General features: G+C 39.1%; 1 protein-coding gene across 1 annotated transcript in view; it reads left to right on the top strand.

Annotated features, from left to right (window-relative positions):
• HFM1 (helicase for meiosis 1) overlaps positions 1–15,704 on the top strand; it is a 41,970-nt gene that overhangs the window by 18,544 nt on the left and 7,722 nt on the right. Inside the window, exons 17-27 of the mRNA XM_075424072.1 lie at positions 236–369; positions 1,288–1,335; positions 4,030–4,110; positions 4,743–4,834; positions 5,687–5,793; positions 5,881–5,928; positions 6,137–6,234; positions 6,321–6,452; positions 9,309–9,394; positions 13,845–13,928; positions 14,994–15,151. Coding sequence (XP_075280187.1) covers positions 236–369; positions 1,288–1,335; positions 4,030–4,110; positions 4,743–4,834; positions 5,687–5,793; positions 5,881–5,928; positions 6,137–6,234; positions 6,321–6,452; positions 9,309–9,394; positions 13,845–13,928; positions 14,994–15,151 — 1,068 coding nt within the window. The remainder of the gene's footprint in view (positions 1–235; positions 370–1,287; positions 1,336–4,029; positions 4,111–4,742; positions 4,835–5,686; positions 5,794–5,880; positions 5,929–6,136; positions 6,235–6,320; positions 6,453–9,308; positions 9,395–13,844; positions 13,929–14,993; positions 15,152–15,704) is intronic.

The following is a 15,704-nucleotide window of genomic DNA, read 5'->3' as shown; positions in this document are numbered from 1 at the left end:
CCATAATAAACAAATTATATTGATTATTTACATATTCTTTACTGTTTTCTATTTATTTCACTGATTAAAGTGAACAGTTGACAGTAAAAAAAAAGAAAAACAAAAAGAGAACATTGTTGTAGTTTTGGGGAACAGGTTTCGGGACTTTTTTTGTGTTTTGCCCAAAAAACAGTTTTAGCATTTTTTGTACTACTAATTGGTAAATATGCTTACCATTTTTTTTTTTTTTTACTAGCTTGCACAGGCATCTTGTCGAGCACTTAAATGCAGAGATAGTGCTACATACTGTCACAGATGTCACTGTAGCTTTGGAATGGATACGATCAACATTCTTGTACATTAGAGCCTTAAAAAATCCAACTCATTATGGTTTGTTGGTGTTTTTTTTTTAATTGATCAAAATAATGTCACTAGGATGTGTTAAATCCATATTACTTGTTTCTTTTGTTTTCTTATGGACTATTATTTTCATAAAGGATTGAAAACAAGATGTGTAATATGGCCTGTAGCATTTTTAGGAACAACAGTTTCAGTTGCTTTAATATAAGTAATAGGAGTTTCAGCATGGTATGACATTTGAAAACTATGAAGCAGCCATTCACAGCTTCATAATGATCTGTTTCTTTTGATCTTAATATCAACTGGACCATGTCTTAATGCAGCATCAAGCCATAATATTCTTCAGCGCTGAATACATAGTCTGCTGTTAAGAAAAAGAATTTGTCTAATAGTTCATAGTTTTTCTAAAACAAAATTTCAATACTTAATGCTGGTGTCTTCAATTTGCATTGTCCAGAACAGCCTTTCGCTCCCCTGCCCTGACCATATCCTTGTTCCTGGCCACTGGCTCTACACCTGATTATGAAGTCACTGGGCACATGCTGGAGACAATTTTTTTTAAGGATTTATAGATGGGACTGGAACATAGTGCATCTAGTACTTAAACGGATGTTGCAGTTTAGGTGGCTTCCTGTATTCTAAAATAGAAAAACTCTACATGTGAAGTTGCTCACTGACATTTCTGCAACTTTTAGGACTCTGATATTTCAGTGGGGAATGTCTGCAGCTTTTACCTTTGCACATCTGATCTAACAGCCACTTGATACTTACACTTACACTATGAAAGGCTTTTGACTTGTTCCTAGTATAATAAATATTTATGAATTTTTCACTTTGGGGTATTTGTCTGGCTTCCAAAAATGAGCAAATCCGTTTTGAATGATAATGATATTGAGGAGGAAGTATATCATTGTATTAGGTTAAAAAGCCTTTTTATTTTTCATGAAGGTTTTTCATCTGGATTGGATAAAATTGGAATTGAAGCAAAATTACAAGGTAAGTGGCTTTTAAGCTTTTTTTCAGTAAAATGTTACATTTTAGGGCAGGTTCATCCATGTTATTTATATCTCTCCATTAATTCCAATAGATCCATTCACAGAACAAATGTAATTTACTATGTTGTTGATGCTATTGCTTTTACTTAATTGTTAATACTTTTGAAATACTATCAGTGTATTTTGACTTGTGGAAAAGTTTTTCTTGTATAGAGGAAAACAATTAAATAAAATTAAATGCCTTTTCCTGTCTAATCTCCATATACATACTTATATGGATCAGAGCACTTTACTTTTGATTGCTTGTCATTCTTCCTAATTTTTCTTTGATTGATCTCATTTGCTTTCATTAATTTCTGTTACTATACTTTCAAAAAAGCCCTTTTCAGAAATTGTCATTTTCCCTTCATCATAAATTTGGCCTTGAAAACAAAGGATGTAAAATATAAACATCTTCACCTTGTTGAAGGTGAACACCTTCACCTTTTAAACTCAAACAGTTTAAAATTGCATGATTATAGCATGTTGGGCAGCAGTAATAAAGAGTATCTAGTATTTGGTGAAAGTCCTCATGTCCATGATAATTCTGTATGCTTGTATAGTAGACCATTTGGAGCTTAAATACCTGGAGGGTGGACTGGTACATGAAAACATAGACTGATATATGCCCTGAAATTTGTAGAGCCAACACCTGGACTCCACTTATCCATTTACTAAATTTTTACACAACTGTGTAGAAAAATTTCTAGCTGATGGTGGGCTTGGTGGAACTATGCTGAGGCTGTTTATTGTGTAAGAGTTTCAAGGACCCATCTCCAGGAATACACCTAGTATATACACTACTGCTTGAAGTCTCCAAGTATGAGAGACATTGACTGTGACTTAGATAGGAAAAGATGAAATACTTGTCAGTAAGAGAAGTTATCTTGTTCATATGCTCTTTCAGTTGTTTTCTACCTTTTCCTGTCTTTTAGATCAGGACATTTCTATTATTGGCGTGTAAGTTGAAAGGAATCATAGAATCATAGAATGGGAAGAGTTGGAAGGGACCTTAAAGATCATCTGGTTCCAACCCCCCTGCCATAAGCAGGGACACCTTCCACTAGATCAGGTTGCTCAGAGCTCCATCCAACCTGGCCCTGAACACTTCCAGGGAGGGGGCATCCACAGCTGCTCTGGGCAACCTGTGCCAGTGTTTCACCACCCTCATGGTGAAGAATTTCTTACTAATATCGAATCTGAATCTGCCCTCTTTTAGTTTACAGCCGTTCCCCCTTGTCCTATCACTACACACCCTTGTGAAAAGTCCCTCTCCATCCTTCCTGTAGGCCCCCTTCAGGTACTGGAAGGCTGCTCTAAGGTCACCCCGGAGCCTTCTCTTCTCCAGGCTGAACAGCCCCAACTCCCTCAGCATGCATGTCCTCACAGGAGAGGTACTCCAGCCCTCTGATCATCTTCGTGGCCCTCCTCTGGCCCCGCTCCAGCATATCCATGTCCTTCTTATGTTGGGGGCTCCAGAGCTGGACGCAGTACTCCAGGTGGGATCTCACGAGAGTAGAGCAGAGGGGCAGAATCCTCTCCCTCGACCTGCTGGCCATGCTTCTCTTGATGCAGCCCAGGATACAGTTGGCTTTCTGGGCTGCAAGTGCATGTTGCTGGTGCACATTTAGGTGCGGATTATATTTCCTTGGAGTCCTCTGATCTTAAAAACAACCTCTTTTTGAAGTTCTTACAGAAACTAGCTCCTTTTCCCTGCACATGTGAAGTATTTTGTAGTAATGTATAGTTAGTTAAGTTTTCAAACATTTCATTTGCAATGTGAATGACTTCTGGTTGCTATGGGTACTATCACTTTGAGTGCTTTCCCAACTTACTTTTAAATTCTGAACACTGTATTAATATGATTTTTGCATTTTAATTACCTTGGTTTTGAAAGAGAGAAAACACTTTGGTCATCCTCATGAAGATACCTGACTAAATAGGTTTAGTGAAGTAAATACAAATACATATGATACAACATGAAAATTTCTGATGAAGGAATCATAAGTACTTGTGGATATTTGAAATTTCTACCATTTAAGTGTTAACACTGTAGCAGAAATCTTTTCTGTGAGTACTGTGGGCTCTCCAGCCTGTCATTCAGAATTGAATATGGCAACCCACATTCTGTTCATCTAGTTTCTTTTATTTTGCTATTCTGGTTTACTGAAAAAGTGTTGGGTTGTCCTATATCAAATATTTGTGAGTGAGCTTTCCGCAGGGAGAAGTTAACCACCAACTTTAGCAGAAGCAGGATCATATTCTAAAACCTTTACTTGAGTTCAGTGGAATAGGGGCAATGGGCACAAACTGAGGCACAGGAAGTTCCGTCTGAACATGAGGAAGAACTTCTTCCCTCTGAGGGTGACGGAGCACTGGAACAGGCTGCCCAGGGAGGTTGTGGAGTCTCCTTCTCTGGAGATATTCAAGACCCGCCTGGACAAGGTCCTGTGCAGCCTGCTGTAGGTGACCCTGCTTCGGCAGGAGGGTTGGACTGAATGACCCACAGAGGTCCCTTCCAACCCCTACCATTCTGTGATTCTGTGAATTACTTGGGTATACATTCATTGCAATTTGGTTATGATGTTTCTGGTTTGTGCATAGATAAGTTTTTCTGCATGAACTAAAAATACATATATTTTCAAACTGTTGACAGAGCTGTGTTTGAAGAACTTAAATGATCTATCAGCTTTTGATTTGATTAGGATGGATGAAGCAAATAATTTCAAACCAACAGGTAACACTTTTTTGAAATAAACTAATTTTAAGAAGTGGTGTTGAGATAGTAGTGAACTACAAAGGGTCACAACTATTCTGACCCATTAATAGGAGTGCACAGATGTAGCAGAGAGTAGAATCTGAGAGATTATTTGACTACAATATATGAGCAAGTTTCTTTAACAAATTGTGGAAGTTAATTCTCTTAATGTTGATCCATGAACAGATCTTCTCTTCTTGTTGCTGGAAATTTTGTTGCAGATTAGGAGAAAATTACAGAACATTATTACAAGATAATTGGATGTGACATAGTGCAATGAAGGACAGGTTTTATCAATACCTGCTCTTCTCTACAATCCTGTGCTAGAGGTGGTTGGCTTCTCAGCAACCGCAGTTCGCAGTCTGGTGTATTACTGTGAATTCATCTCCACTGGAGAAAACTGTAACTGACACCTGCTTCTCTCTGCCACACTACAGATGGGGTCAGTAATATCCTTGAGACTGCTTGGAGCGATAACATACTGAGTCAGTGGTGGTAAATCTCAGAGAGCCCTGCAATAAGAAAATTCATTTGATTTTGTGACTTTAAAAACATACACTAAAAAAACACTTGGCATATTTATTTTTTAATGTATGTTCTTCTTTTCACAGAGACTGGAATATTAATGGCATGGTATTACATTGCGTTTGATACAGTGAAACAATTTTTCACAATTAAGGGAACAGAGACTTTAAATGAATTGGTAATTTAACTTTTTAAAGAAAATTTATGTTCAACTGATTTTAAACAAAATCAAAGACAAGAAGCAGAAGGGTTTATTTCTTTTAAAGAGCTGAGGCTTTTTTTATAAAGTATGAACTTTTAGAGAATAAATCTAAATAAATTGCATATGGAGTATTTTTGAGACTTTGTACTCTGAGATCGTTCGATTTCCAACCCTTTCTCCCCTCACTAACCTTGCTTATGAGGAAATAAAGTTGCTGAAGCTGTTCTGTTCATGTATTAAACACTGTATTGTTTTGTGGCTTAGTAGTTATTTTTAATTGCAAAAACCAACTGCATGCAGACCAGATTTTACTTTTAAAGGAATGTTATTGTTTTTCTGTTGTAAGTAGTTTTCCTCTGTCAGGTAACAGGTTGTTGCTGCTACTGTTAAGTCACAAAAGACATTTTGTTTTCAGGCAAATACTATGGGTGAACAGATTTGCCATAGAAAAATGGAATGCCTGTTCTCCTATGGCTATCTTTGTTACTAAACTATGAAGAAAGTAAAATGAAATACATAATAGATAGCAAAAACTATTTATAGTTGCCTTGTATGCCATGAAGTGTTAGCAGTGTGGTTGATTTTTAATTTTAAGTGGAATAGTATCCTAAAAATTGAAAGAAAAATCTTCTCCTTTTGTTATATAACAGCCTTTACAGGAGGGTGAAAGAAAGTTGGTCAGTATTAGAAAGAACTGATTGACCACCTTTTTGTGGTCATAGTGTTGAGACAACAATATTTTTTAAAAGCATTTAAAAAAAAGGTTAGAAGAAGTGGAAGAAAAAATGGCAAAGAAAACCAATTAATAAAAAAAGTTAATTGTTACAGATTAAAATGATTTCCAACTGCACAGAATTTCTGGATGTCAAGTTAAGAACAAATGAAAAGAAAATACTGAACAGTCTGAATAAAGACAAGGACAAAATAACTATCAGGTATGAAAAATAAATGCACTGAAAAAGGAAAGTATCTTTTTAGCAATAAATAAAATGAATAACAGAAAATGTCTTTTTCATGCATAGGTTTCCAATGGAGGGGAAGATAAAAACAAGAGAAATGAAAATAAACTGGTAAATATATTGTGTTGTTAGTTTTTATTGAAAAGCTGTTATTTTATGGCTGTTGAAGTCCCTGCTAAAATTTGTATTGTTTTCTAGAGGACCAGATCTTGCATTTCATTGTTTCTATTCTGATTTTTTTGTTTGTTTTCCAGTAGAAACTTTTGTGTTATTGGACTTTGCTTACAGCATGGTTTATATACCAAATTTTTTTTTCCAGTCTTATTCAGGCTCAGCTAGGATGCATTCCTATTCAAGACTTTACTTTGACACAAGATACTGGCAGAATATTTAGAAATGGCTTAAGAGTTACTAGATGTATGGTAAAATTTAATCCTTTTTTGATACATACAATAATAAACTACATTTTATTTGATTAATACAAGTCAATCTTATTTCTACAGGGTTATCTGACTTTCTGGCATCATGTAAGAACAACTTTTCTGCTTTATTAAACTCTTTGATTTTAGCAAAGTGTTTCCGGTGCAAACTTTGGGAAAATTCACTTCATGTGTCTAAACAATTGGAAAAGATTGGTAAGTACTAGTCAGGAATGATAAAGGTGTAATCTGATACAGAATCAAAACTCATATTACTGCTAATTTCTGGGGTGTTTGATTACATAATTAAATGAGTCTCCTAATTACTCATTTGCCAAAATTGAGTACAAGAGTTGTCAGGATAGTCTGTCATGATAAAAGTAAATGTAATCTGTTTAGTAACTGTCTTCATGCTTTCAGATTATTTTGGAGTTGTTCTTTTTTCTTAACGTTCATGTCAGTATCTGGGGCATACTCCACATTTGTGTGATTGCATATCTCTGACTAGGCTATGCCATCCTTTCCAAACAGCTGTCACAGTAGGTCCTGTTACCCATATGCATGAAAGCCCTTCAGTTTGCATTGACATGGATAGGAATCATGGAACAGAAACAAATTCACTGTGCATGAGGTTGTCATGCACAGGAGGATCACAAGTTTCTAATAATCTTCTTCCCATCACTGTATCCTGTTACTGGATGAAGTTCTGGCTGGAAGTACACACTTGTCATAATTATTTGAAAAGGAGTTCAGAGATTTTGGACTCTTCTGTATTACAGAATGTAGTTATATTTGTTTGAGGTAAGAGTGTAGCTTCTTCCATTGATGTCTGGTCTTATCATACCTTCATGCTTTCAGAATTCACTGCAGTGTTCTCTGTATTTCTTCTTTAAAGACATATCTACTCTGTACAGAACAGTATAGTACAGAGATCTGCGAATTAGAGAATAGCTAATCCAGAAGATCCATATGGTACAGAACATTACAGCCTTGCCAGCTCAGGTGCAGAAGCTGTATTGCTTTGTGTGTGTGGATTCAATGCAAGGGACTGGGCTTCTTAGCTTGCTTGCAGCACAGTACAGTGTGGTGGGAGCCCGTCTCCACTACTTCTGGATCTGTGCCGATGGGCACATGGTCACCTGAGGAGTCTGCCTCGTGTTCAGCATTTCTAGGGGGTTACGATGAGTGGAATAAACGTGGCACTTGCAACATAGACAAATCCTTTCCTGTACACTATGTTCAATAACATACAGTCAGTTTTATTTTTTAATAATAGAAGTGCTGTATATAGACATGTCTATCCTATTTTCCTTTTTTTGCCTATGCTGTCATTGCTTTTGCTGCATATGTTACAAAGAATTGCTAACTTTCACGGTTCCATTTGTTCCATTCACAGTCTTCTGTTGAACTGTCTGCTGACAGTTCACTCTGTTCCTGAATGAAATATTGAAATGATGCCTGTATTATGTCTGATTCTTGACCTCTCTCATGCTACGGGTGCTGAGCCTATTCTATGTCTTTGTGAAGTTATGTGAACTGTTTGAGCTCACAGAAATTTACTGATACCATGTAACGTATTCAGCAACCCATAATTTTTAAACTCTTATCTCATTATGTTATTTTTTGAATCTTAAAAAAGCCTTAGTGATCAGTATTTCCTTTATAAGAGTGACTGTTCTTTAGCTGACATTAGGCCTTACTGAGATTGAGGATTCGGTTGAATTCTTACTGCATTTCTACAACTATCTCAATTTGTTACTCTTGTCCATAACGATGCTCCCTTGTGTTGCTGTGTGATATGCTTGATTTCTGCTTGCTTGTTCTGACAGACAGGGTAATGATCAGTTGCCATACAGGATTTTATCACCTTTACTACTTGTTCAGTTTGATTTCCACCTCCATTTTTTTCTTGCTCAGAAACAGATAAAGAGAAAACGTCTTGTTTATATCTCATATTTTCTTCACTGGTGGAAACCGTTCTACCATTTTAGGAATTATGACAAAGAGAACTAGTCTTCAGCTTCACTTACAAAGAAACAAGGCAACAGCTCTAATTGAAGTAGCCGCAGAAGTAGTGAGAGTCTTCGCACTGTTTGCAGAGCTTCTGCAAAGAAGGGAGGCAGTAGAAGATGCTTTCCCTAAGTCAGACCCAAAAGGTGTTCAAATATACATAAAAGGATGAAAGGTCTTCTGTTTCTCTAAATCATTAAATTCCTCAGTTGAAATGAGTCTTTCCTTATAAGATTGCTGTAACGTCTTCCAAGAAGCAACCTAAGAGTCTCTTGAGAGGTTTCCCACTTAATTTTCAGATCTCTTTTACTGTTTCTACAGAATTACGTATGAAGAATCCACATACTCATTCTAAGTATTTGGTACTATCTTTTATCTAAAATTATTGCAATTATTGTAGTAGGCTGTAGTTTGAGGTAGGGGTAAGGTAAGGTAAAATGCCTTTTCATATGCTGTGATGACTCTAAATCTCAGTGGAAGTTTGAAAGAACTGGGAATCACAAAGAGGAATAAGATTATATGTGGAATTCTCTGTCAGTCTGCTTTTTTGCTGAATCTGCAAGGACTCATAGAAGATTGTAATAATCTTTTTTCTAGTGAGTTTCATTATTAGCTTGCTCAAAAACATTGAGATCCTTACGACTTCAACATAGCTAAATAATTCCTTGGATAGGGAAAAAATTTCTGAGACAAAGAATGCTGTGTGACCTGCCTTTTTTCATCACGTATATGCAGAAGACATATCTTGACTCTTGTAGAAAGTGATCTGAAATCTGTTTTACTCAAGAAAATGTAACTAAAAACTGTCAGTATTGAAATACTGAATGTTTTCATGTTTGGTTTGTATGGCATTTCTTTTTCTCTTTACCAATGGATAAGTAAAATGAAATAATACTAAAATACTTAATCAACTGAAATTTAGTGTTTTGGTGGGCAAAATGCTGGGACAAACATACTATAAAACGATTTCTGCTTTGGTTTTACCTGCTATAATGCAGTTCTTGACAATAATTTGAGATTAGTGATTGTCATTTAACAGCATAATACTTAAATTTTTCACAGGTGTATCACTGTCAAATGCTATGGTAAATGCTGGGCTGACATCATTTAAAAAAATAGAAGACACAAATGCAAGGGAACTTGAATTGGTAATTTATTATTTTGTATGCAGATAAATATGATAACGAAAATATTAATACTGTTAACCAGTAAAAGTGGTATGGTTAATTTATATCTGTTATATGTTTGTCAGCAAAATAGAGTGGTTTAAGTGGTTTATTCATTTATACTAGTGAATTAAAAATAATATGTGGCTGCTACTGTTTTCCCTCAAAAATGTATATGATGTTTTGTTCTAGCAAATTTCATGTGGTCAATTTCACTGCTTTGGCTGGTTTTGGAAAGTAGTTGCTTACATCTGTCGAATTTCATCATTAACATAGTTTGAAACAAAGGACAATGCATTTCCCTTTTAGGAGTGTTAGAAAAAATATAAAAGGGAATATTTATTTCCCGTTTCTCTTAATGTATGTTAATGATGAGAGTCCTGAATTTCCATAATTGCTAGTTTTTGTTAAAGATAGTCATACAATAAAATTCTTCTGAATCATCTACTAAGCAGTTCTTGTTTTAGGGAGGTTAGATTTTTAGCCCAGGACAAGTTCTTTGGCTCCTGGCTTCTTTTCTGAGGAAACTGTTTTTCCAGTGTTCCAGAAGACAGGATGGATTTCTGACAATCTTACTGGGTTTTTCTGTTCTGGCTTTAGGAAATTTATTTCTCTTTCCTGCTGGCTTTTTCAGTTTTCCTGTCATTTGTTTTGCTTTGACTAAAGCTAGGGCAACAGAATAGTCATCTCGTATAGAATCATAGAAAGTTTTGGGTCGGAAGGGACCCCTAGAGGTCATCTAGTCCAACCCCCCTGCAGCGAGCAGGGACACCGCTAACTAGATCAGGTTGCTCAGAGCCCTGTCCAACCTGGTCTTGAATGTTTCCAGGGATGGGGCCTCCACTACCTCTCTGGGCAACCCGTTCCAGTGTTTCACAACCCTCATTGTAAAGAATTTCTTCCTTATATCCAGCCTAAACCTACCCTGTTTTAGTTTAAAACCATTACCCCTCGTTCTGTCACTGTTGTCTCTGCTAGAAAGATTGTCCCCATCTTTCCTATAGGCTCCCTTTAAGTACTGAAAGGCTGCAATCGGGTCTCCCCGCAGCCTTCTCTTCTCCAGGCTGAACAAGCCCAACTCTCTCAGCCTGTCCTCATAGGAGAGGTGCTCCAGCCCTTGGATCATTTTTGTAGCCCTCCTCTGGACCCGCTCCAACAGTTCCATGTCCTTCTTGTGCTGAGGGCTCCACAGCTGAACGCAGTACTCCAGGTGAGGTCTCACCAGAGCAGAGTAGAGGGGCAGAATCACCTCTCTCGACCTGCTGGCCACGCTTCTCCTGATGCAGCCCAGGACACGGCCCTCTGGGCTGCCAGCGCACATTGCCGGCTCATGTCCAGCCTTTCGTCTATCAGTACCCCCAAGTCCCTCTCAGCAGGGCTGCTCTCAATCCTTTCATCCCCCAGCCTGTATTGATAGCGGGGATTACCCTGACCCAGGTGTAGGACCTTGCACTTGGCCTTGTTGAAACTCATGAGGTTCACACAGGCCCACCTCTCCAGCTTGTCCAGGTCCCTCTGGATGGCATCCCGTCCTTCTGGTGTCTCAACCGTACCACTCAGCTTGGTGTCATCTGCAAACTTGCTGAGGGTACACTCGATGTCACTGTCCATGTCATTGATAAATATATTGAACAGCACCGGTCCCAGTACGGACCCCTGAGGGACTCCACTCGTAACTGGTCTCCATCTGGACATTGAGCCATTGACCACTACCCTTTGGCTGCGACCATCCAGCCAATTCCTTATCCACCAAATGGTCCACCCATCAAATCCATGGCTCTCCGATTTGGAGAGAAGGATATTGTGGGGAACCGTGTCAAAGGCTTTACAAAAATCCAGATAGATGATGTCCATTGGTTTTCCCTTGTCCACTCTTGTTGTTACACCATCATAGAAAGCCACTAGGTTGGTAAGGCAGGACTTGCCCTTGGTGAAGCCATGCTGGCTGTCTCGAATCACCTCCCTGGCCTCCATGTGCCTTAGCATATCTTCTAGGAGGATCTGTTCCATGATCTTCCCAGACACAGAGGTGAGGCTGACAGGTCAGTAGTTCCCAGGGTCTTCCTTTCTACCCTTTTTGAAAAGGGGCACAATGTTTCCCTTTTTCCAGTCACTGGGGACTTCCCCTGACTGCCATGACTTTTCAAATATCATGGAGAGTGGCTTGGCAACTACGTCAGCCAGTTCCCTCAGGACTCTGGGATGCATCTCATCAGGTCCCATGGACTTCTGTACGTTTAGGTTCCTCAGGAGGTCCCGAACCTGGTCTACACTTACAGCTGGAGGGATTTTACCCTCCTGGTCTCCTTCATGCCATCCATCAACTTAGGAGGGGTGAGGAGAGAGGTTGCCAGTGAAGACTGAAGCAAAAAAGTTGTTGAGTACCTCAGCTTTCTCCTCATCTGCGGTTGCCAGTTTGCCGGTCTCGCTCATGAGCTGGGGTACGCTTTCTTTGACCTTCTTTTTCTGGCTGACATACCTGTAGAAGATGACAAGACATACCTTCTTGTTATTTTTTGCATCCCTTGCCAAGTTCAGCTCCAGCTGTGCTTTGGCCTTCCTGACCCCATCCCTACACAACCGGGCAGCTTCCCTATACTCTTCCCAGGAAGCCAGTCCCTGCTTCCACTGCCTGTGCAGTTCCCTCTTCTTCCTTAGTCTGACCAGCATCTCTTGCCTCAGCCATGCCGGTCTCTTCCCTTCTCTGCCCAACTTCTTACACGTGGGGATCGAGAGCTCTTGCGCTCTCTGGAATACATCCTTAAAGACCTGCCAGCTCTGTTCTGTTCCCCTGTTCCTGAGGACTGTTTCCCAGGGAGTCCTTCTGACTATCTCCTTGAAGAGCTGGAAGTTTGCCCTCCTAAAATTTAGGGTCCTGACTATGCTCTTCATTATTCCCATTTCCCTCCGTAGTGTTAGTTCCACCAGCGCGTGGTCACTGCAGCCCAGGCTACCTCCGATCTTGACATCCCCAACAAGCTCACTCGCACTGGTGACCACCAGGTCTAGTATCGCATCCCCTCGGGTAGGGGTGCTTATTACCTGGCTTAAGAAGTTGTCCTCAATGCATTCTAGGAACCTGCTGGATTGCCTGCAGCTTGCCGTGTTGCTTTTCCAGCAGATGTCGGGGTGGTTGAAGTCCCCCAGTAGGACAAGAGCCTGCAAGCGTGAAGCCTCCTGGAGTTGGAGGAAGAATGCTTGGTCTATCAGCTCCTCTTGATCTGGCGGCCTGTAGTAGACACCAACCACTAGGTTCCCTTTGTTGCCTCTCTCTCCGATTCTTACCCATAAGCTTTCGACCTGCTCGTGGCTATTCTTCAGGGACAACTCTTCACTCTGTAATGTTTTCTTGATGTAAAGGGCAACGCCCCCGCCCCTCCTTCCTCGCCTGTCCCTTCTGAACAGCCTGTAGCCATCAAGAGCTACATTCCAGTCGTGGGATTCATCCCACCAAGTTTCTGTGATGGCAATCAGCTTTCCAGCAGGACGATTGCTTCCAACTCCTCCTGTTTGTTTCCCATGCTGCGTGCATTTGTATAGAGGCATTTCATCTGAGCTGTTGGCCTCGTTACCCTCATAGCAGAGCACCCCTTTTTTCCCTTGAGGTGTTTCATGGGTATTTTCTTGTTGGCACCTGATACCTCAGGCACCTCCAGCTCCCTTCTGCAAGACTTCCAAATTGCTGCAGTGTCCCTCTCATGCTGCTGGGCAACAGGTTGAGGGCTCCTACTAGCCCCCCATCCCTCTAATCATTGTGTATCCTCCCCTAGCCTGTCGCTGGCAAGCCTGATAGGTTCCCCTTCCCCCTTCGCCTCTAGTTTAAAGCCCCTTCAATGAGCCCCGCCAGCTCCTGGGCAAAGATCCTCTTCCCCCTGTGAGAAAGCTGGTTCCCATTTGATGCCAGCAAGCTTGGTGCTGTGTATGTCATCCCATGGTCAAAGAACCCAAAATTGTGGCGGTGACACCAGTCATGGAGCCATGTGTTAATAGACTGAGTCTGTCTATGTCGCTCAACGTCTCTGCCCACCACTGGAAGGAGCAATGAAAAGATAACCTGTGCTCCAGATTCCTTTACTAATCGTCCTAGGGCTTTGAATTCTTTTTTAATTACCCTCGGGCTACTTACTGCAACTTTGTCCGCACCCACGTGGAAGAGCAGCAGAGGATGTAAAACCTGAGTAGTCAGGTTTTGAGGTCATTGGCTAGTTCATTGGCTTTTAGCTGAACAGAAGTGGTAGCAACATGAAAACGTATTGGTATTTTCTTTTGGTTATGTTGCTGTTCTGGGCATCACTGACAGTAGAGAACCAAGAGTGATAAGGGGTTTTGTTGATAGCATAATTACTCTGATTACTTTGATTCATTGGATTTACATTTCTGTTGGCATCTTTAATCAGCTGAATGTATCAGAAATTAAATTAAATCTTTGCAGATTTTAAACAGACATCCTCCTTTTGGAAACCAGATAAAAGAATCTGTTTTGCACCTTCCAAAATATGAACTTGACATTGAACAGGTAAACGCTTTTCTATTTATTTTATGGTTTTATGCTGATATTATTAAATGAAAGAGCAAATACTGACTTAAAGAAATTTTGAGCCTTCACTGATAGAAGATTACACAATATTGTGGCCTCTTTCCACCTTAGCATGTATAATCAGACTCTTAAACATTGAAGGAGAGCCTTGGACTAGACATTCCCTCTGATACATTGGTCTCTCTCTCTCACTCTCGTTAATAGTCTTTTATGTTACAGATGCAAACCAGTATATTCCACATTCTAGAATTATATGAGTCTGAGAAGTCTCTTCTATCTTGAATATAAGCAAACCCTAGAGATGAAAAAACATCCATATAAGACTTACTGAAGAAGCATTAACTCGTGTTTATTTTCTACGTCACACTTAGGGAATATAGAGAAACAGTAAATTATTACATTAACCTAGCTGCTGCCCTTTCAAAGGAAGGTTCAATTCCATGTGCAATCAAGAGCTTTGAGGTTCTGATATGCATTTCATCTTTAAATAGGTCACACAGCCACTCTACCTTTCTGAACTGCAAAATTTGAAAAATAGCCTTAAAGTGTTTCATGAAGTTGGTACAAATGAAGACACCGTTGAAGTTAAAAACTCAATAAATGTGTGAAATACTGTTGTTATAAACATCAGTTCTATTTCAGTTTTTCATTTGTCATAATACCAGATGAGTATCTCTAAAGTTGTTCTCAGAAGAAGGATTGAACAGTTATGAATATCTTCTAGAGGGATGTTGGGATGCCAAAATATACCTAGTTTTTTTCTTGCATCTTTCTCTGTGCATTGCAGAGAGGAGGATTTTTCAAGTGCTTAATGTAGACTGTCTTTTATACTCAATATGTAATCAAATTTAGGATATTCAGCTATGGGCAAGTTAGTACTGTATAATGGTGTCTCAGAAGAACAAATTATAATTGTAGCACAAATTGAAATTGCTTGAATTGAGCGTTTGTTCCTGTATAAACAGTTAAAAATTTATGGAAGGGCATATATTTTACTTTGCATATTTTAGCAGTTATGTCATCTTCTATATCATTTTTTTCTAGCTTCCAAAATACAGTGATACATCGGCTGAGATCTTAGTAACCATCAAATTAAAAAACTATGAGCAGCTACAGACAAAGAGAACAGCAACAGACTTTCACTATGTTACATTGGTCATAGGAGATGCTGACAACCAAGTCATTTTTAATCAGAAAATTATGTATGTATGATCAGGTTTCTTTGCCTCACATCTTTTAAGGGTGTTGGCTTTTAATCCTTTCTGTGATTTGCAGGTTTTGCAATACTTTCTACTGATGCCAAATGGTACAAAATTATTCTTTATCCTACAGCGTTTTCTAGTAATTGTTGTCATTTAAAATGTTGCACAAGATTCAGAAACCCCAGAAACATGCCAGTGTGCTTGCCAGTATAGAGTATGAGTAAATATATGTACAAAACTGATGTCGTATTATAGAAGTAATAACAATTTGCATATAAATATAAACCAAGTGAAATACCTATTAAAAAGATACATTCTCAAGTTGTTACTTACTCTTATTAGCTATATTTCTTTAATTATATCATATTGTCAGAATTGTTTTTCACTCAGAGATGGAATTAAATTCTCCAGTTGGCTAAGATATGCTTGGAGCAAATGTGAAAAGAGAAACAAAATCTTTTCCAGCTGCGTGAACTTCACATGAGTTCTGGCTGAAGTCTGGCACTTTGGGCAGAACTCAAACTGATCTGCAGGATCCTGGCTTTCTTATGGC

Source organism: Opisthocomus hoazin, chromosome 6, assembly GCF_030867145.1.
Source record: "Opisthocomus hoazin isolate bOpiHoa1 chromosome 6, bOpiHoa1.hap1, whole genome shotgun sequence".
NCBI lineage: Eukaryota > Metazoa > Chordata > Aves > Opisthocomiformes > Opisthocomidae > Opisthocomus > Opisthocomus hoazin.
This window is presented reverse-complemented; position numbering and strand designations above follow the sequence as displayed.